This window comes from Siniperca chuatsi, linkage group LG6 (genome assembly GCF_020085105.1).
Source record: "Siniperca chuatsi isolate FFG_IHB_CAS linkage group LG6, ASM2008510v1, whole genome shotgun sequence".
NCBI lineage: Eukaryota > Metazoa > Chordata > Actinopteri > Centrarchiformes > Sinipercidae > Siniperca > Siniperca chuatsi.
Genome location: NC_058047.1, coordinates 17,636,082 through 17,659,675, shown reverse-complemented (window position 1 = coordinate 17,659,675; position 23,594 = coordinate 17,636,082). Strand labels below are relative to the sequence as shown.

Sequence of the window (23,594 nt, the reverse complement as noted above, 5' to 3'; positions counted from 1 at the left end):
CAAACGTATTGCTACCCTTCACATGGAAAGGGGAAAAGAAGTAAAGAAACACAATATCTCACAAACCATCTTCAGCCAGGACACACAAACACTGACAGTGAAAAAGTGTGTCACGTGTCATGCATCTCCTCTGCCATCCAGATGCAGGATGCCAGCTGATGTGACAATGGGAAACACAGTCTATCTCTCACTGCTGAGACACATGTAGTTCTGTGGAGGAGAAAACAGTCAAGACGAATCTGGCGATCAGTTGATCCATGGCCTGAGACACACAGCCTGACAACCGCCCACCTTTGTTCTCGATAAGCTTCTGCCACTGAGGGACAGGAACAGAGGATTTCAAGGTGCAATAAGTGCAATTTTTACTGTCTCATAAATTAAGTGACTACATCTGCAGAGGTTTGACAATATTGTTGATCAATACCCATGAATCTATAATTATTCTCAAGCGCTGACATTTCTCAAAAACTCACTTCCTAATTGTATTATGTTTTAGAATGTTTCTCATTCCAAAAATCTAGTATTACTTTTAAAATGTGCTCCACTGTAAACATTAGCACTTCACTAAACATTTCTGTTGTTGAATGTCTGCTCTAACTGGCTGGTTGACTGTGATAGGCCTGTATCATTCCTTGGTCTCCATTAGAGGTCAGTGCAAAGTCACACACTCACACACAGGACAGCAGGGTGGCGTAATGAGTAGGAGCATTTCCTGAATTTAAAGGACTTGGGTTCCTGGAGAAAGACAGAGGCTCCCGTCAATGGCTGACCCGCCAGTGAAGGCAGGGCAATTAAAACTAGAATTTCTCTATGGAAATCAATAATGTATACAATTTTTATTTATACATACAGTACTCTGCATACACACCCATTGGGCATACATGCTCCACACGCAGATCTGACAGAGGGACTGAGGCACAGACTGAGAAAAGACTGATTATAACCTTGACCATGGCAGTGGGTATCTCCTGGCAACGTATACCTGCACAGAATATTCTCATATTAACAATTTAGCAGAGTGACAGGTTATCATATTAACAATTTATCTTAGCGGTAAAGCCATACTATTAGTAACAAGTATCCATAATTTCAGCAGATCACCCAGATGTTCCGATATTTAGCATTCCATAGATTCTAAAGCAAAGAGGATGCAATAGGCTGTAAATAACAGTGATACAGTGTGTAGAGCCAGAACATCATCTGTGGCTCTACACACACACACACACACACACACACACACACACAGAGTCCAAAAACTCAATCCACCAGCCATAACACAGAGACAGAGTAGCATCAACCTCTATTATCTAGTCCCTATGCTGCTAACACAAAAGGCTCCCTGGAACAAAAATCCAATCAGTCCTCTCTAGGAGGATTTACTCCACAGCAGTGCTCAGCAACACTGGTGGCTCTGCTGGTGACAAAGAAATAATCTCAGAGCCCACAGCCTGTTTACCGTCTTCGTCATATTGCCCTTTTTAGAAAGAGGACAGACATAGGCTCTGTTTATACCTGGCATTAACATGCGTCTTGGGTGATCAGATCACAAGTGGACAGCTCCAAGTACGTCGGTTCACACCTGGCATTAGAATGTGTCTCCGCATGCGTCTTGAGTGACCACTTGTGATTGGATCTCACTTCCCCACTCTATATGCAAATAAACACGTACATAATTTCTGACTGCAAAGACCAAATGTGTTGTTGTTTTAAACCTAAATTTGATGAATTTACTGTTCATCGGTTGGAAAAACGATAGACGCCGCTATAGCGGAGTGTTTCTGGGGGCCGGGCCTCACTGATAGCTGTTCAAAAACACAACTTTATTCACTGATTTTGGTGAAGTATTTTCTGGTTTTCCCTCTGATTACCTCCGGCTGCTCTGCCTCAATTCTCTGTGATTTACAGAGTTTCCTGATGGACAGATAGCTTTACTTGTTGCTAAAGTAACCGCTAACTACTGCTAACTGCAGCTGCCGTTAGCTAGTTAGGTCAGTTAGCCATGCAGCCAGCAGTCCTATTAACGCTAGATGACTCTGCCTGTCTGACTGGGATTTCGAAGATCTGGGGGAGTGTTGGTGTTTACACCTCTAGCACAGGAGTTTTGGAATGCAGGGAGGAGGAGGTTTAATAAGGCTAATAAAGCTTTATTTAAGCTTTAAAGCTAATAGAACCGCCAGCTGCAAGGCTAACTACCTAACGGCAGCTAACATTACAGTTAGCGGTTACTTTAGGAGGACATCAAACAAGGTGTTTCGTGTGTACTCCATTCATGAGAATCTATTTTGCCTGCTGTTGTGACTTCTTCTTGTTGTTTCACACTTTAATATGATGCCGTTAGTGCACAAATTAGTATGCACTTCCGCTTACGCAGAGGATGTCAGTTGAGTAGGCAGTCCTTCAATGTGGCCCAGGACACATTCGCATGCACACTGCTAAAACAATGTGGCCAACTGTGGCCTAGACCACCTCCAAATGTGGTCTGAGCAATCGGATCTCAATGCATCCTCAATGCGTCTTGGGTGCATTCACACCTGTACTTAGAGCTGTCCACTTGTAATCTGATCACCAAGGACGCATGTTAATGCCAGGTGTAAACAGGGCCTCTCTCTGTTGTCATTTGCAGTCCTCTGAGTTTGGCACTCTCTCTCTACCTCTCTCTTCATTTCTGCATGCAAAAACATGAAACACATGGCTGATTGTGTGTACAGTGCGTGAAATTACTGTATTTGCGACACAGGAAAATATTTACTCTAAGCATTAGTAATGTAGGCTTGACAAAAAAGAACATTCAGGCATGTAGGCTAGCGACAGGTTTTAAATAATTGTTTGATGACAAATATTTTCTAAATATTTTCAATAATGTGCTGCCCCTTATTCCCCTCCCTCCCCCTTCCTTCTGGTTCCTATCTCTCACAGTCCCCCATTCTTTGTCTGGTAAATTATCACGCTCGTTCTCGAATTCATTAGCATGCTGCTGCTTATTTAGCTACGCTGCTGAGAAGCCTTCAACAAAATCAACTGGAAAATACTCAATATGAAGCGGCCAGCACACCCCTCTCCTTTCCTCCCTCCCATCCTTCATCTCCTTCTTTGTTTGTTTTATGTGTTTTTTAACCACATCAAAATGGAAGCATAGTCCCCCATAATGAAGAGGACGGAGATAAAATATGCAAATTCACAGAGAAAGGATATAATTAGGGCAATAATAGGAAGTGTTGTTTTCACAGCTGCTCATTTACACAAAAGCCTGATAGTATTTTTTTTATAAATAATGTTCTTCTCTGTTTTTTTTTCTCTCACTTCCCTCCCTCAAGGTGCAAAGTCTTGTGCTCCACTAAAAACAAATCTCTGTAGCTCTCTAGCCTGAAAGCCAGTGAACCACGCAGTGATCGAGCCACCCAGAGATTTCTATCAGATCAGGTATGTACCAAAGGCCCGGATAGCAAGCAGGAGGTTGCATGCAGGTTGTTTCAGACCTGTCTTTCCACCCTCCTTGGATCAACTCAGGCTGAAAAGAAACACTGAAGCACTAGCTGTAGGAAGAATGTGCAAGAATAGCTCACACTTGCTCAAAGTATTAAGGACAGGACAAGACTTGACTTGACATACAAACTTAAATGTTTCTGTTTGTTGTACATAGATAAACTGCTGCCACTGGCTATTTTAATTTCAACAATTAAAGGTGGCCTGGTGCAGTGTTACCAATTGGATGAGAAAATGGAATTTAGACACTTTTCCCTATTTTAAAAGGCGTGACAAGGTCATAATTATCATTTCAAAGAAATACAGTGGCTAAAAGATTGCTTCACACATAGCACTGCAACTACTTTGATGGCTAGATCTTTGTTGCTAAACTCTAAGATGTGTGGTTATAGAAAGATGAGTGTAAATGAGGATGAAATGAGAGCTTAAGGAATGAATTTAGGTTTCTTATGTTTCAGCTTAATTCAAAGGGGGGTGGTTCCAGATAAAGATCGGCTGATGAAAGTCTGTACAGTTGAACAAAAAGAAACTGGTACACATGAGGGGTTAACTTTTATTTATCTGCAAGAATAAAGAAAGATAGATTAATGTTCTGACACAAATGTGTTTTCTTCAAAGTCAAATAGTAATGGTGCAACCATTTAAGAGTTTGAATAATCTCCTTGGTTTTCATGTAAAAGCATTTCAGAGGATTTAGAGGAGGAACTGAGATTCTTACTACACCAATATGACAGAACTCCATGAGTGCAATTTGCAAGAGGACCAAGAAAAATACATCATAATCAAAACAATAGCACCACCACAACAAAGACATAAATACATGATATATCACTATATTGTTTGGATGGCTGCCCAGAGACTTTCATCTCAAGAAATGGAAGCTATTAAATGGTTGAGAGAAAGCCAGGCTGGTGCATTGTGTAAATTAGAGAACTCTGCAGACCCCAGGTTCACCGCAGACAATTCAAGAAATCCCTGTTTTCTGACACATGTTATGCAAATGGTATGGCACTGTTAGTGCTGGTACTTCCTTGAAGGGAAAGCAAGGCTCATGGGAGTCCAGTGGGGGAAAGTAACTAAGTACTTTTACTCTTACACTTTTACTAACTTTTACTAAATACTGTACTTAAATACGATCTTGAGGTACTTGTACTTTACTTACGTATTTCCATTTTATGCTACTTTATACTTCTTTGCACTTTTCACTCCACTACATTTAAAGATTCCAGAGACATCAAATTATCCAATATTTCACTAAAATCAAAGATTAGATAATAGTCCAAAATATTAATAGAAATTTGTGTAGCAGAACTTTGTTTTTTCTTCTTTCTTCTCCCATTAATCATCTCACAACCCCTCAGATTTATCTTGAGACCCTTTGGAGGGTCCGCCCCCAGGTTGGGAACCACTGGGCTAAATTACCGAACTTCACTCTATAAGGTAGTTAAAACTAGCTCCACTGACTGCCACTTGCGCATTGATTCATCAGTATTAATAATCTAATAATGTAAAATATCATATGTAATTTGCAGAACAAGTACTTTTACTTTTGATACTTACACATACATTTTGATTATAATACTTCTGTACTTAGGAGATTTTAAATGAATGACTTTACTTACTTTACTTTAATATTTATACATTGTTGTATTGGTACTTTTACTTAAGTAAAATATCTGAGTACTTCTTTCACCACTGTGGGAGTCTAAAGCTTAATTCTCCCTGCACATGAACAAAAAGAGAACAAAAAAATGTACCTTTTAGTTTTACAAGCAAAAAAGGTCATTTTTACAAGCAAAAAAGGTAATTTTGCTTGTAGTTTTTTCCCCACAAAGTTTACTTTTTGGTTTTATTTCAGTTATGAGGCTAGTGCTTGTCTTGTCTTAGTTGACTTTAATAAGTTTGGTAGGCAGACAACAAACTTGTTGCCGATGGCTGCGCTTTTTGCAATAACTGGCTATCAACAGCCAAACCTATTTCCACAGCTCGTTATATTCCTAATGGTGTGTTTGACTGTTGCTCCTCCTGGCTTAGAGCGTATAGGATGCTAAATATCAGAGCAACTGGGCGATATGGGTACCTGTTACAGTAAGGCTTTACCGCTAAGATAAATTGTTAATATGATAACCTGTCACATTGCTAAATTGTTAATATGAGAATATTCTGTGCAGGTATACGTACGTTGCCAGGAGATAACCGCTGCTATGATCCTCCTGTTGCTCCTCCTGGCAATTTGAGCAACTGTAAGCGCCATCCTGGTCTGAAACCTAATTTTCATGTCTACTGTACTGGTGAGAGTGTGAAACAGATTTCATTATCAGTTGTAGCCTATTTTAAGAAGATAAAGTAATAACTTGACCTCCAAATCATGGCTGTTTACTTTGATTTGCAGGTCATTTTGTAGCTGTACTTAAAGTATTTTCTGAATACCCCACTGGACTCTTGAAAACCAAAAAAAGATGTAACAATTCTTTTAAAATATACATTGAAATTTGAATTTGTGAGCAGCTGTTTTTCCAGCTGTGATTTTATTCAAAAACGATGCCCTGACGAGGTTGTTTCCATGGAAGCAATAAGGCTAAAATAATTATGGTTGTAAACATCAGCTCCATACTTAATTATGCCTCTCTTATGCTACATTTACATACTTCAATTTCCACACTAAAACTACGTACAATGAAAGATTCAAACAAGGCATTTGAATATGAGTAGCTGGCTGTGCAAAATGTGACCCCTGACCTCAGCGATATGTACAGTGGTATTGTCTGGAGAGAGCAAAGCGGGAAACACAAAGAATATCTGTAGAAAGAGAGGCTCTAATGAAGAACATTTCTATTCTGTTCTGACAGAAACAGCAGGGAAATGGAGATACAAAGAAAGAAGTGATAGAGTGAAAAAGAAGAAAGTGAGAGGAGAGATCTGAGAACTGCCTATTATCTCCACACTGCTTCATTGCTTTAGACACACACACATGCTGCATGCATCTGTGCACAAACCTAAAAATGTGTGCACAAGTACACACACAGTCACTCACAACCATCCTCTCAAATCTGCCTAGATCTCATGAATATGATTGACCTTTTTTCCACTGTAATGCTGAGAGCACATAAAGGGGAAAGGAGAACCTAAACAGAGGCATGCAGAGTTAATTTACAACAACACATTATTGGGTGTTGACTGCAGATATGGAAAAGGACAATCTAATCGATAAGCCAATCAATGTCTGCACCCCATTTTCTCACTGTGAAAAGGCAAAGCCTTCAATACAGGTGTTTTGTTGTTCTGTTTTGCGCTGTTTGCACCTGTGTGTGTGGTGGTGGGGTGGTTATGTGTACATACTCGTGTGCATGTGTGTGTACCTGGGTGCTGCTGTGGTGGAACAGTTGCCAGGACTAATCATTATTTAGTTGTGGCAGGGCTGGAAAGGTCAGCAGTCTGAAATGTCAGGCTGTGTTCAACAGAAGCCAGATGCAGCCGTGCGCTGCTCAAGTGTCCAATTAAAGAGGGCCGAGTGAGGTTTGAGTGGGTCTGTGTGTGGGAATGAGTGAGCATGTGTGTGTGTGAAAGAGAGCGTAAAAGAGATACTGCGTGTTTTTTTTTTGTTGGTTTTTCCCTGCTGTGTGTATGTATCAGAGCTGTATATAAAGTATGTGTATGTATGTATGTAAGAATGATTCACTCTCACACGTATTCACACACATGTAATTGAGTGTATATATGTATATATATATATATATATATATATACACATATACATATATATATACATATACATATATATACACATATATACACACATATATATATACATATAAACATATATATATACATATATACACATATATATACACATATATACACATATATATACACATATATATACATATATATATACACACACTCAATTACATGTGTGTGAATACATGTGTGAGAGTGAATCATTCTTCAGAGTAGCTAATGAACGCCATTAGAGACAGAGGCCAACAGAGCAGCAGGGGCAGAATCCTCATCAAATCTCTTTCTCTCTCACACACACAGCATGTTATGAAGCCACTTGAGCCTATTAGTTTGTTCACACCCTGTGATTCCTCCTGCTGTCCATGCTATGAAGACGAGACGAAGAGGGGGGAATGAAGGATAGGGAAAGGAGGGAATAATATGACACAAAAGGGCAGAAATGAGGACAAAGGCAATGTGATAAAATAAGAGTAAATAACAGTAGATAACGAGAGATGCTAAGTCAAACGAGCAGGGGAAGAAGTGCCGACAGCAGAGAGAGAGGCACGTGAGAGGATGACAAGGAGAAAGGGAGCGAAAGAGCGGAAACTCCTTTAATCTGCAGGGAAAAGGAGAGGGTGTCCTGCCTGTGTTTCCTTATCAGATTCATTCATCTGAAAGCCTCACCTGCTCTTCATACAGTCATCATAATAACCTTCACCGTGTTCAGTGTGTGTGTATGTCTGTGTGTGTGTGTGTGTGTGCATGTGCGCTCACCTACTGTGAATAGTAATAAGCAGCAGGGCAGAATAAAATATGTCTGCCAAGTTAAGAATATAATAGACTTCCCTTCAAGGCCACACGTAACAACAGCCTGAATAATGACCTGCAATAATTTGCACAGCACACTGAGCTCTACACTGGTCAGAGGAAGAAACCTTTCAGTGAGAAATAATTGAAAGCTATTTCAGTCTATCTAGGGCCCCTCCATGAGTGTCAACTACACCCTGAAGGAGGGTAGTTCTACTGTGTCCACTGGAAAACTGTAAGCTCATCCAAAGATGGAGATGCAAAGTTTAAAAGAAAGTTACGTTTAAGGCTATATTAAGATTAATACAGTTTAAAACATAAAAAGGGCATTTCACCCGAGTAAAACGTTGCAGCAATTGAAAAGACTTGGCTCGGTAGTTGTGGTTGTTGGGCCATTTTACCTCACTTAAGAGACCATGGAATGCTAAAGTTTGACACTGCATACTAACCAAAAAAAAAAAGAGGAATAATTTAAATTAGCTTTGATGAGTACAGCAACTTTGCAAAGCAATCAGATCCCTTAACTTTTTTGTTGTAAGATTTAATATAAATTTGATTGTTTTTGCTATAAATTTAGACACTATACCTATAATGAGGCCCTACACAGACATCTAAGGAGGCAGGTGCTAAAAATGGAAGAAAATGACTTCCTGTGACTGTTCACTTTGTGCAACACAACACAAATAAAACAAAAGCAGTGGTTCTGGGCTCACATGATGCAGTATCTGCAGTATCTAAAAAGTCCTGAAAGCCATTAACAGCCATAAAATGGTTCTAAAACTCAGTGGCCTATTTGTTGCCTCAAATGTATTCAGAACTTGATTTTAGTGGATAGTTTGTAAGAAATTTACAAATGTTTTCTGAGCAGTTTGAGTATCAGAAGCCAAGAGCAATAACAGCTCAGCGAGTGGTGTATTCACCCAAACAGGTATGAAGTGTTGATTTGTGAGGGAAGGAGAGTGCTGTCAGTCACCCATGTCTACTTAAAATGCAAAGTCCTATTGAGCCATACCCAACCAAAATAAAGTAAAAAATAGCGGGCATTGCCAGTCTACAGATCCAAGAAAGAGTATAAATATTGCTACAGAGTGAAATCAACATAGTTTGGAACCACCAAGACTCCCATCTGGCCGAACACAGTAAATAGTTTACGAGGGTCTTTGTCAGGGAGGCAACTAAAAATCCATTGTGATCAATCTAAAAGAAGTTCAGGTTTTCTCAAAAGATATGGGAGAACCCGGCAGAAAGATAGACATCTCTGAAGCACTCCACGGATCAAGCCTTTTTATGAGAATGAGAGTCAGTTCTGAGTAAAACACATCTGACAGCCCACCTGGAATTTACCAAACTCAAAGCATTAGGAAAAATAGCCTCTGCTCTGAGACAAAAAACATGTTAACCACCTTCAAATGCCTAAAACATGAAACATGGTGATGAAAACATGATGATATGGTGATAATGATCAGAGCCAGAAAACCTGATCTGCAGCTCAAATTAACTCCACCTGTCACCAAGACAACGACGTAAACCAAACAGCTACAAACAAAACTAGATTGACCTCAGCAGACTTTTTTAAGGGCCTGGCTTAAAGGGACAAGTCAGCCCCAAATCAAAATACATATTTTTCCTCTTACCTGTACTGCTATTTATCCATCTAGATTGTTTTGGTGTGAGAGTTGCAGAGTTTTGGAGATATCGGCCGTAGAGATGTCTGCCCTTTTTGAATATAATGGGACTATATGGCCTTGTTGGCCAGACCTTGTTGTGAGCAGTTTCATGTAGCAACTAGCTCAGTGGTGCTAGGTGGGCTAGCAGTATCGGTTAGCTATAAACTACAGTAACTACTCCACAAGATCAGTAGATGCACGCTTCCTTCTGCACGGTGATACGGTTGGCGGATGTAGTCTGGCAGAAAGAAAAAAGAAATAGAAGAAATAGAAATAGAGATAGAAAGAAAATAGTTCCCACATGAAACTGCTCACAACAAGGTCTGTGGTATATCTTGAGTAACTGGTTCATGATTTGTGGAAAGAGACATTGCTGGTGAGTTTTTCAAATGTATTTTTTTGGTGCTTTGAGCACCACAAGCTGAGTGTCATCCATTTCCATTATATTCAAGAGAAGGCAGACATCTCTATGGCCGATATCTCCAAAACTTGGCAACTCATACCAAAACAATCTAGATGGATAAATAGTTCTACAGGTCAGAGGAAAAATATGTACTTTTGATTTTGGGGTGAACTGCCCCTTTAAGCCAGAACATAATCCTTCTGAAAATCTATGGAAATATATAAAGATCAGCATTCACTAGTGCTTCCCAACCAATCTGACTGAGCTTTAGAGGATCTGTAAAGAAGAAACTTTACCAAACCAGTTGTGCAAAACCGGTATGGGGTTTACCAAAGAAGACTTGACACTGACACACCGGTTGGTTTTACAAAGTATTGACATAAGGCTTCATAACAGATGAGATAATGTATATTTAGTTTTTTTTTTTTTTCATTTTAAAAATATTTACAAACAAAAGTTTGTTCTACAACAAACGGTGAAAACAGTGAATGGGTCAGAATGTTTTCTGAGGCAATTATATACATATATAAAACTTCGTCCTTCACCCTCCGCGGGTGGTCTCATCCTTCGAGCTCGGATCTTCTAACAGAGGCCTGGGAGCTTGAGGGTTCTGCGCAGTATCTTTGCTGTTCCTAGTACTGCACTTTTCTGGACTGAGATGTCTGGTGTTCTTCCAGGGATCTGCTGTAGCCACTCCTCCAGTTTGGGGGTCACTGCCCCGAGTGCTCCGATGACCACAGGCACCACTGTCACCTTCACCTTCCAAGCCTTCTCCAGCTCTTCTCTGAGCCCTTGGTATTTCTCTAGTTTCTCATGTTCCTTTTTCCTGATGTTGCCATCCCTTGGTATTACCACGTCAACCACAGCGGCTTTCCTCTGCTGTTTGTCCACCACCACGATGTCTGGTTGGTTCGCCATTAACATTCTGTCAGTCTGAATCTGGAAGTCCAACAGGATCTTGGCTCGGTCATTCTCTACCACCTTTGGAGGTGCTTCCCACTTTGACCTCGGGGTTTCCAGTCCATACTCCGTGCAGATGTTCCTGTACACTATGCCAGCCATTTGGTTATGCCGCTTCATGTATGCGTTCCCTGCCAGCATCTTACAACCTGCAGTTATGTGCTGGATTGTCTCAGGGGCCTCTTTGCACAGCCTACACCTTGGGTCTTGTCTGGTGTGGTAGATCTGGGCCTCTATTGCTCTGGTGCTCAGGGCCTGCTCCTGTGCAGCCATGATGAGTGCCTCTGTGCTGTCCTTCAATCCAGCCCGCTCTAGTCATTGGTAGGATTTCTTGATATCAGCCACTTCAGTTATGTTCCGGTGGTACATCCCATGTAGGGGTTTGTCCTCCCATGATGGTCCCTCCTCCAGCACCTCTTCCTCTGTTCCCCATTGCCTTAGGCATTCTCTGAGCACATCATCTGTTGGGGCCTTATCTTTGATGTACTTGTGGATCTTGGATGTTTCATCCTGGATAGTGGCTCTCACACTCACTAGTCCACGGCCGCCTTCCTTATGGCTAGTGTACAGTCTCAGGGTGCTGGATTTGGGATGGAACCCTCCATGCATGGTGAGGAGCTTTTGCGTCTTAACGTCTGTGGTCTGTATCTCTTCCTTTGGCCATCTTATTATTCCTGCAGGGTATCTGATCACTGGCAGGGCGTAACTGTTTATTGCCTGGGCCTTGTTCTTGCCATTGAGCTGACTTTTTAGGACTTGCCTTACTCGTTGGAGGTATTTGGCAGTTGCTGTTTTCCTTGTTGCCTCTTCGAGGTTGCCATTTGCCTGTGGTATTCCAAGGTACTTGTAACCATCCTCAATGTCTGCTATTGTTCCTTCTGGAAGTGAGACCTGTTCTGTGCGGACTACCTTCCCTCTCTTTATCACCATTCGACTACACTTCTCAAGCCCGAAAGACATCCCAATGTCAGAGCTGTAGATCCTGGTGGTGTGGATCAGTGAGTCGATGTCCCGCTCGCTCTTAGCGTATAGCTTGATGTCATCCATGTAGAGGAGGTGACTGATGGTGACCCCATTCCTGAGTCGGTCTCCATAGCAAGTCTTGTTGATTATTTGGCTGAGGGGGTTCAGACCTATGCAGAACAGCAGTGGGGACAGAGCATCTCCTTGGTATATGCCACATTTGATAGACACTTGTGCAAGTGGCTTGCCATTGGCCTCAAGGGTGGTTTTCCACAGCCTCATCGAGTTTGCAATGAAGTCTCTTAGAGTCCTGTTGATGTTGTACATCTCCAAGCATTCAGTGATCCACGTGTGTGGCATTGAGTCATATGCTTTCTTGTAATCAATCCAGGCAGTGCACAGGTTGGTGTGTCGGGTTCTGCAGTCTTGGGTGACTGTTCTGTCAACCAGGAGTTGGTGTTTGGCTCCTCTGGTTTCTTTGCCGATGCCCATGCTCATGTATTGATCCATGTGCCCACTTATCTTAGATGATGCCTGACATGAGCTTCCATGTTGTGGAGAGACAGGTTATTGGCCGATAGTTGGATGGGACTGTAACCTTTGAGGGATCCTTCAGGATCAGGATTGTACGCCCTTTGGTAAGCCATTCAGGGTGCGTCCCATCCCTTAGCAGCTGGTTCATTTGTGCTGCTAGGTGCTCGTGGAGTGCAGTGAGCTTCTTTAGCCAGTAGGTGTGGATCCTGTCAGGGCCCGGTGCTGTCTAGTTTTTCATACCTGAGACTCTTTCTTGGATGTCTGCCACTGTGATGGTAACTGGATTCTGTTCAGGGAGGTTGCTGTGGTCCTCTCTTAGAGCCACCAGCCACTGTGCATTGCTGTTGTGTGATGCCTCCCTCTCCCATATACTTTTCCAGTACTGTTCAGTTTCCAGCCTTGGTGGGTCTGCCCTGCTGTTATTACCCTGCCATTGAGCGTACACTTTCGCAGGTTGAGTTGCGAACAGCAGGTTTATTCTTCTGGCTTCATTCTCTCTCGTGTACCTCTGTAGGCGGCTGGCCAAGGCTTGGAGCCTTTGTTTGGCAGTTTCGAGTGCTTCAGGTATGGGCATCTGGTCGTACCTCTTGGGTACTTGTTTTTTCATTGAACCTCTCTCGGCCTCTGTCTTTAGGTGGCTGGCCAAGGCTTGGAGCCTTTGTTTGGCAGTTTCGAGTGCATTAGTTATGGGCATCTGGTCGTACCTCTTGGGTACTTGTTTTTTCATTGCACCTCTCTCGGCCTCTGTCAGTTGGCTCACTTCTCTCTGTGCCTCCTTGATTTTAGCCTCCATGGTGGGTACTGTTTCTCATGGTTGCTCTTGTAGCCAAGCATGTGGGTACTGTTTCTCATGGTTGCTCTTATAGCCAAGCATCTCGAGGATCACTGCTGCTGAAGTGTATATCAGCTCATTGGTTTCAGTGATGGTTGTGTTAGGTATCGCACTCAATGCTGCATTCACATCTTCTAGGAGACTTTCTGATGGTACTTCACTTAGTAAGTAAGTAATTGACGTCGGGGTTACCTTGCATTCATTCTCGCCATGATCTTATCTTTCAGGTCAGTCGCTGCCTCATTCAGCGTGATTGCACTTGTTGGGGCTTTGTACCCAGTCTCTGGTTGGGGAGCCGCCGTTGATTCCCCTCTGACCTGTTGTCCTGGCTCCCCCTTGCCGTAGCATTTGTGTTGTATCTCGTCAATCTCAAGTCGTGATAGCAGTTGCCGCTTGTGGATGTTGGAACACTGAGCTGTTAGTTGCTTCGCTGTAAGCCTTGATTGTGGGTTTCGAAGTAACCATTTATTCCACATCCTTTGCATGTAACCCCTCTGACTAGGGTTACTGGAGTAGTAGCATTCCAACAGAGCCTTGCTATCGCATCTCGCGCATCTCCGCTAGCCCATTTTTCATCTCAGTGCTCTGGTTCCCCAACACCTGATGCAGATGAGCCGGCATCTCATGTATTTCATTGTCACTCATCATTGCATGAGGTAGGTAGCAGCCTAAGGACCCACACTGGATGATGGTCCTTGCTCAATGCACCCCGAGGGGGCCAGTGCTATCCTGTATACTGTTGCATGCTGGGGCAGCAGGTTGAGGGTAGCGGATGCTAACAGGCTCAACAAACTGATCCGTAAGGCCAGTGACATTGTGGGGGTGGAGCTGGACTCTCTGGCGGTGGTATTAGAGAGGAGGATGCTGGCCAAACTACATGCCATCTTGGACAGTGTCTCCCACCCACTCCATGAAGTGCTGGTCAAACAAAGGAGTACCTTCAACGAAAGACTCATCCCCCCAAAATGCATCACAGAGCGCCACAGGAAGTCATTCCTGCCTGTGGCCATCAAACTCTTTAACTTCTCCCTCTAAGTGTTAGTCTATATGACTCTAAGTCACTAAACTGGACATTGGATCATTAACATCACTGGAATACTTGAAATATTGTGCATGGCAATGAGGGGCCTATCACAAAAAGGCGCATAACTTCCAAATGGATTCACGTAACATAACAAAACTTTGTACAAAGATACACACACACACACACACACACACACACACAGACATACATACACACCATTTTGCCACATCCCCTCTCATAACTCATGAACGTGTTGTCATAGACACTTGTGGGAGGCATCATTGGACTAAGTAGAGTTCTTTTTTCATTGGTGACAGTTTGCCCCGCCCCTACAATTTCGCACACTCTTGTGAGATTGTGTTTGTGTGAATGCATGCAACACGTGCAGCTATTGAAAATTCGCACTTGTTTCTGTATTGCTTCCTTTTGTACCATTTTGTGTAGATCTGTGATACAGTATGAGGTAGTAGTAATTAGTGAGTAGTAATTTTTTTGTTTTTTCTGTAAACAGGACACATTTAAACAGTACTTATAATAAACATCGAATCACAAAATACACACTTGTAAGACACAAGAAATTGGAGAACGTGGACTTGTGACAGTCCCTGGCAAATCCATCAGGAACACACGTCAAAAATTAACACTTTCTGAGGTCAGTTTAGTATTTAGTTGTTGTATACATGCATACATGTTATCATATAATTTCATATGATAATCTAATCCCTCCCTCTTTGTCTTTCTGACTTCACCATTAACGGTGTTGCTATAAAGTCTTTCTCACATTCTCTCCCTTCTTACCAGCCCTTTCTCTCTCTCTGGTTGCCCTCTGTCAAACTGTGAAGGCTAGGGGCGAGTCTTGCCTCTGCCCAGGGCCTGAGGAACAGCTGCAACATAAACCTGCTAAATTAACCCGGTCTCCATGAGCCTCACATATGCATTATTCTAATCAAATCATATTAGATCATCCAGATACTTTAGACATATGGGTCTCTGTATCCTCCTTGCCATCCCCATCTGTTACTCCTCCCCCATTTTTCGAATTTCTCCTTGCTTTCTATCTCAGTGGATCCCTCGTTCTCACAACTGCATCTCTACAGTAAGAGACTGGCATAGATTTCTAACAGTGCAACTACTTTGTGACATTGTTTCCACATCCAGTCAAACTTGGAGCACCATATGTACACCTGATTGCTACATGTTACGAGTTTGAGGTGCATACAGGACACTATTCAAATTACTTTGCACAAACTGTAAACATATTTTACCTCTCATACGCATACTGAAAATAAAATGAAACCCTAAACAGTACAGTAATACAATATGCTCATAAACATTAATTGACAATTTTGAATCCATGTTCCTTACTAAAACACGTGTTTCAGAAGTGTTTCATGTAAGAGGGAATCAAGATCGTATAACAACATCTCTTTAATTGATTATCAAAATAGTTGCAGATTAATTTCTTTTGATGGACTAATCAATTAATTGACTAATTATTGCAGCTCTACATACTATATTATATTATAAAAGTATATATATAGAGTGTGTATGAGTGTTTCTGGAGTGTGTGCCTGTACGAGCACAAACCATTTCAATGGTGTGTGTGACAGAATTTTAGACGTCTAAACCAGAGGGTTTCAGAAACACGTATAAGTTTTTCATAAGTAACATTTGGATGTGAAAGCATCTGGTAAACACACACCAGTTAAAATGTGTTAACGGTGAAGTCTATATTACATCTAATTTAGCAACTTTTATGCACATACAAACAAACAAACAACACACACTAACAAAGAGGAGTACACTTATAGAGACATACATACATGTACATACATACAGTCACACAGTTGTACACACACTCAGCACAGCTAAAAACATGGCTACACACACAGACTGTGATCAGGTGTCGCACAAAGGCAAATAACCGTGAGTCAAAATACCATCTGAATGTGAAAATAAAAGTAAATGTGTAAAAATATCAACAAATCTCATGGTAGGAGTGACATTAGCACAAATGTAATCCATCACAGAAGGAGAAGTTGGAGTGTTGTAACAGAAGTATTATGACAGTCGACAATTACTGTTAGATCTGACCCGTGGGCTAATCTCTTAACAATCACAAAAAATAAGTACAAAGTCTCCCATATGCTCTACAAAATGTGTTCTTACAACACACACAAACACGAAGAGGGATGTATGCACGTGAGGGGCATGGCTAGGGAGTGACCTGAAATGTGATTGGCCACCACATTATGCTAAACTATGATTGGCTAACTGCCTGGTCAGAAGCGGGATCTTAGTTAGAACCAACTGCTTGACGAGTAAACTGGACTTTCGTTTATAGGTGCAATTCAGTCTTAGACCTGAGGGGCGGAGTAGCGCCTAGTCTGCCAAAACCCAGAGTATGAACAAGTATAAGATTTTGTTTTGATTTGGAGCTGTATTTTTGAATGTGCATTGTTTTCTTTTGTATGTAGCCTTCTTTTGGAGGTAAAATTTATTTTTGAGGACTTAAAGAAGAAAGTATGGAAGCTTTATATTACATTTGTATAGTGCCAGTCTGTTGTGTTGTGACTGGTAGGTCTATTTATCTTTTAAATTAAAATTTTAAACACAGGAATGCAAGAAACTGTAAACTACTGTAATGTTAGTAATTGGCACATGTACTGAGCATACACACTGGGGGCATATGCTTGCCCTAATGACTTGTGTGACTAATACTGAATTCTGTATTATCCCACTATAAAAGCTTCAAGGCAATAGTTCACTTCATGCATGTTCTTTGACATTTAATATGTCACATCCTAAGACTGCATCTTAGGATACAGCACCAGTAACTGACCAGCAGCCATCAATCAGTAGTGCTTCTGCTTCAGGGTTTTCAACAGCACAAGCACCATGTTATCTGCGCTTGTCCTACTACCCAACTGTGCAGTTTTGTGTTTGTGTAGGAAAGCACCTTCCAGAAAACAGCCTGTAACCCTTTTAGCATCTAGAAGGGGGGTCGAGGAATATACGCTGGGTGCCTTACTGGCACGTTTCTGTCAAATCAATATAATATGCCAAATTAAAAACATGGAAAGTACATTGATATTGAGCTTCCTGTGGGAGCATCACAGTGCAGTTTTATATCAGTGGTGGAGTGGTGTTGAAGTAGAGAGGTGGACTGTGGGTGAAAGTGAAGTCATAAGATCTCAGGGACTTACCAGTGTTGGTGATGGTTAACAGGTCTAGACGGCGTTGTTGCTTGAAGAAAAAGAGAGAAGAAAGTTAGACACAATTGTCATAAAATTATCATTAATTATCTGTAATTACCTTGCAGTGTTGCAGAAAGTCTATTAATCGATTTCACATATGCCATATTGGTTTAGTTTGCTCAGTATTACTAGTAGTTTACTGATTCAGTTCATTTCACATATGGACATTATTTCTAGTTAAATTTTTGTCATAATAAGATGTTCTGTGCTGTAACTGTCCTGTATGACTACTGGCTGACAGCTAAACACAGTGGCAACTCCTTACACTTCATTTTACTTATTAACATTTGAGTCAGTGATATTCTCTGTCATAATTTTTACGAAATAGTTTGAGATACTCCTTCCAAGTAACTTTTTAACAAAACTGTTCTTCTGTAAAGGAGGGTCTTAGTGTAGTCGAACATCCAATATGAAGAACCCACGAGCTTGTATAAGTAGTTTCCCAAACACTCTGTGTGCGTGTAAGTGTGACCTCATTGGTTTTGATAGAGTGTGTTTGAGTGTGCAATTTTACACTTGATGTCTCCAGCAGCTGAGAAGGAGTCTAGAGGAGGTGCTAGCTGGCTACCCCTCTCTTTAACCTGCTGCCTTTCTACACACACACTTACAGACACACAAACACTTGACAGCACTGCAGTAATCAACACCTCAGCCCTCCTCATCTACCAGTCCCGCAGGAAAGAAGATCTTCACATCCTACGAAAGGATGAAGGGTCTGTGTGTGTGTGTGTGTGTGGGGGGGTGTACAGAATAGCTAGGTCACAGTCAAAGCCAGATTTTAGGGCCAGACTGCATTTATATTCAAGCACCATACTAACCAGTTGCTGAGAGGGATAAGCAAAGAGACTCTCAGCGAATACTTGCAGTCCTTCTCTCCTCACATATAGTGCTGCCTGGAGTGGAACTCTCTGATAGGCTACTAAACACTTATTTTAGTATTTAGCAGACGCTCTTACTCAGAGTGACTTATAATATACAATATGAGTGGAAAGAGGTCCACTGGGTGCAACAATGGAATAATTTCAAATTCAAGTTCGCCAGCACTGTGCATGATTTAAAAGCAATAGAAGTAATTTATTGAAACCTTCATGCATGTTCAATGATTTTATGTTTTATTAATTTACATTTGAATACAATGTATGTATTTAAATGTCTGAGTAGAATACAGACTGTAAAATATCTGCCAAAGCAAAGAACTTGGAATGAAAATAAAGCTAAAAGCTAATGAGACAGAAAGTAAATTATTGCAAGTTGATGAGAAAGAAGTGGTGGCGATACTACTCAATGGTGGTGTGTGGGGCTTTTTGGCTGAGGGAAGGTCATCCCAGCACAGGATAGCCAGAAAAGAAACAAGATGCTTCCTTAGTAGTGTTAGTGGAAAGATGCTCCAGTAACATGTTAGAATTTGGGAGGCTAAAGCTGAAGTGTTAGATAAGTAGGTTTATTTGATTATTTTGCCTTGAGTAAAATATGTATACCAGCACAGTATGTTTGGCCATAGGTTACCTGTAACATCTTTACAGGTAACCTATGGCCAAGCAGTAGAGGTCACTATGACAACATGAGACACAGTCAGAGCAACAAGAGAGCAAGCTGAGATCATAAAGGTCCACCACTGCCTCCACCCCCGACCTCCAAGCCTCACACACACACCCACACACACTTTGCTTTTACAACCTGTGGAGACCGCTGACTCTCCATTCAGTCAGATATGAAGCCACAGCAGAAATCAATAACATCAGAGAAACATTTACACCTCTAGTTCTTCTCACTGCTGCTGTACAAGGGATAAAGCCTTGATTAGAACCCTTAACTACACCAGAAAATATGTTTGTGTATAGTAGAAACACTACATGTACATTGAGATTCCTTTAGCAAATCCTACTCTGTCTGTACTTCAGTAACTAACTTAAAAAATCCCTAATATAGTATAAATCTTTTTCAACTTGATTATTACTCAGTATCTATTATTATTCATTAATTGTCTGATACATAAATTAAGTGTACACTACTATTAAATAATAGAAAAAAAGTAAATAATAACAAATGCAGATCTCTCCTGTCCAATCTTTTTGGAAATGGAAGTCTGTATTAGCAGAGAGGTTGATTAAATTATCACTTGGATTGTGTAGCACCCTCTACTGGCTCTCCAGCTCTCTGCAAGTGAAACTATGGTAGACTGACCTCTGAGGCATCGTTTGAAAATTATTTCTCGTTTAAGATTATGGTATGAATATAAATGACCGTAGATGTATGAAATCAGGAAAACACACATATGTGCACAGAACATACCGAGGAATTTCTAGACCTGATGGCATTATAAAAAATCTATTCTCAAAATCCTCACAGGTCATTTTTATACACAAACATGCACACACATACTGATGCACACATGCAAACACACACAATCTGTAACCAGCAAATGAAAAGTGTGAGCGCTGTTCAGCCTGCCAGTACTTATACACAGATAATGAATCTGTGGTAGAGAATTACAACACACTACCATTGCTCTCTCTTCCTGCTGCTTTTGTCAGTCCTTAACATGGATAAGGTGCTTAGTGTTCCTTAGGAGGGAGAGACAGACACACACACACACACACACACACACACACACACACACACACACACACACACACACACACACACACAAAGAGAGAGAGAGCGGGGAATCTGACACAGAGAGAATTACATTAGCAAAAGCATTTCAGGGCAAAAAATAGGATTGAATTAATCTTTATCAAACACAGCCAAGAGCTGAGGGATCACACCCTGGTTGAAGCCAGCCCAGCCTCAGAGTGGCTGGCCACTGCCCTCTCACTACTATAGTGACAAAACACACACTGTAACAGATTAAACCAACTAAAGTGAGTATTTATTATTGACTAAATGATTGATTGATTTCATTGCATACGTACTACCAGGTTGGTAGGGTTCACTACACAGGGAAATACAATGATTGTCAGTATCTTTTGGTATTTGAACGCCACAAAATTATACTTTGACACCTTAACAGATACTAATTTGGACTGACCTGATGCAGGAGGCCACATTATATATATATAGTGTATAGAACTCCAAGAAGGTTAAATCATTATTTGTAAAAACCTGTCTGGCTCAGGTACACAGATGTTTACCACAGGTGAATCTAGAGTGGACATGCAAGTTCAAGTGTTATTAGGTCAGAAAACAAGGAAACAGTTGGGAGCCAGAGGTGACGGCCACTCCAGCTGTCACGGTAGTCTAGCCAGGCAGCATAGACGCTGGGGCTCTGTGGCCAGCAGCACAGTAAACAATACTGATACAGACCAAGGGACTTAGGGAATTATTTTTAAAAAGCTACAGTGTTATATGAGAACATAATTATGTTTTTTCTAGGCATGTAACCTGACCAGGAAGCCTGCCTCAGAGCTTCTATTCTTGGATGTTTTATGAGTGCAGGTCCTGATAAAATTTGATCTTTACCTCCATAAGTGCAAAGATGTAATTTTGCAAACACTTCAAACCAATGTAAAATTGATATTCTGACTAAAAGACAAACTGCTCAGTTTCTCTATAAATGTCTTTATCAGATTCACTTGTTATTAGTTTGTATTAGTCTCTCTTGAATATTACTGGAAAAAAACATTTTCTTATTTAATGAATAGTCTTCTAATATGAGTCTGACAACCACCACCCCTAAAGAAATCTATAATGTTCTAATCAGTATAAATATGGTCATTAACAGAACCAATCAGCAGACCAGATAGCAGACTGGTGCCACCATCCTAATCTGGGTGAGAAGGGGAGGGGGGGTCAAATGAAGTGACAGCGGTGGAAAAGCCATTAATGTACTAAACCCTTACTTTATGACTAAATTAAATATTCATGCACAATCTACCCAAAACCCATTTGCCAATATTTCCTCCAGAATTTACTTTTCATATTTGCTGACTGTTATCATAGACAAAAGAGTGAGTGAGGAAGTAGAAGGAGAGAAGAGGCAGAGGATCCATCGGGGAAGGGAGGGGGGAGTAACTCAAATCCTAGCCATCATTTTGTGGCTCATTTCAAATTAATTTAAAGCCAATATGGCTAAATTACACTGCCACAGCCATCATCCAACTACTTGCACAGTTTTCAGTTTTTTAAGAAAGAATTCGATGCAGCTGTGGGATGGGAATACTATTAAAGTGAACCTCCATTAGTAGGGAAATATATTGCGCAGGAAGGTTTATTTCCAGACAATGCACTAAAATTATTATTATTATAACTGCTTTATGGAATGAAAATTGCTTAATATGAGTATGTTGGGTTTCTGGCCTTTTGTCTAAATACAACGTTAACATTACAGCTTGCTAAGTGCATTAATTATTGATGTGTGCTGTGATCCTGGTTTTACCCTCCTGCTCTCTTGATGAGGTCACATACAGGAAACAAGCATTTGCATCCAGTCCCCACTGCTGCCCCCTACACACTCACACACAAACACACACACAAACATCGCCCTATCACATATCAAGGGTCAGGGCAAGGGTCAATGGTTGATGGGGTTGTGAGTGAGAGAATCGTTGTCAACAGCCTGACTCATCTTCCATCTTCCTCTGGTCCTCTCATCTCATCTCTGCTGTCTACCTCATCTGGCATCTCATCTGAGTCACTACTTTCACTTCTGTGTATGCTCACACAGCTAAACCACCACACACACACACACACACACACACACACACACACACACACACACACACACACACACACACACACTCACACACACTCACACACACACACATACATGCGCACACACAATGCCTGGGCTGATCTGTAGCACCCCAGTCTGTGTGTCTAACTGCATCTTAGTCATCGTCCCTTGGTAACAAAGAGGGGAGGTGAGGTAAGAATGATCTAATGGGATGAGCTTTTTAGGTTATATTTGGGTGTGGCTCAGTGAGCTGTCTAGCTCACTAAGATCAAGTTCATCATAATGTCAGAGAAATACAGGCGTTCACGATGTAAGGCTTCCAAAAAAAACTCCAAAATATAATAGTTCAATAATACAATAATGTCTTTAAAGACAGAATGAAAAAAAAAACAAGGTATAGACTCAATCATCACTTATGATCCACTAGAAGTGTGTGGCAGTGTCTGTATCTGCAGAGACTCTGCCCTCTGCCTGTAGTTTCTTATTTTGCTGTGTTCAGGACGTTTCTGGGCGTCAACCTTTAGGCAGTGGGTGTGTAGCCCCCAGCCAATCACAGCGAGCAGGGTGTGAGTAAGCTACGAAAATAGCGGACACAGTGCTGAAAAAACGCAAATATGGCGAGGCGAAACAACAAGCGGACAACGCTAGTTCCAAAATGCGAGTGAATCTTGGGTTGGCTTTCAGTCTCTGGTGAGCACTGATGAAAAAGATGGGGATGAAGCGCAACACCGAGTGGGCCTGTTTTCTGTTGAACAGTTAGGTGCTTAGCTTAGTTAGCTTGCTAAAGCATCAGCCTTTTCATTGCAACAAATGTTACATTCCAAAAATAGTAGCTAGCAGTTTACATACAAGCATTGTACGTACACACTAAGTCCTACTATCAACCAATACAAATAACTTTACGTTTTGAGAAAATAACCCTGAGGTCTGTAGTGCTGAGCTGGAGCCTAGAACCATTTTTTGTCTAACAGACAAGCCATGCCGTTTACCACGGCAGTCCTAAACCAACGTAGTAAGTTGATCATCTGAGACTCAGTGCTACTGTCTGGAATGAGATGGTATATAGCTAACGATAGCTAAATTTTTTTTCTAATGTTGAAGAACTGATACAGCAGCGTTGTCATATACAGCATTGGGCGTGGGCTTCTGGTGTCGTTGAGCCGGGGAGGAAGGGCCAACTTTGAATGTTGTGTTTACAAACCTCAACCGACAAATCCTGCCTTTAATTAATATATGTGAAAATGTAGCACAACAAAGATTAGACCAAAT

The 23,594-nt window shown here is 41.3% G+C and overlaps 1 protein-coding gene across 2 annotated transcripts in view; it reads right to left on the bottom strand.

Annotated features, from left to right (window-relative positions):
* Positions 1–23,594, bottom strand: part of agbl4 (AGBL carboxypeptidase 4) — a 288,623-nt gene that overhangs the window by 76,268 nt on the left and 188,761 nt on the right. For both annotated transcript variants that reach the window (XM_044199149.1, XM_044199150.1), the window contains one exon: positions 17,600–17,639. In XM_044199149.1, coding sequence (XP_044055084.1) covers positions 17,600–17,639 — 40 coding nt within the window. The remainder of the gene's footprint in view (positions 1–17,599; positions 17,640–23,594) is intronic.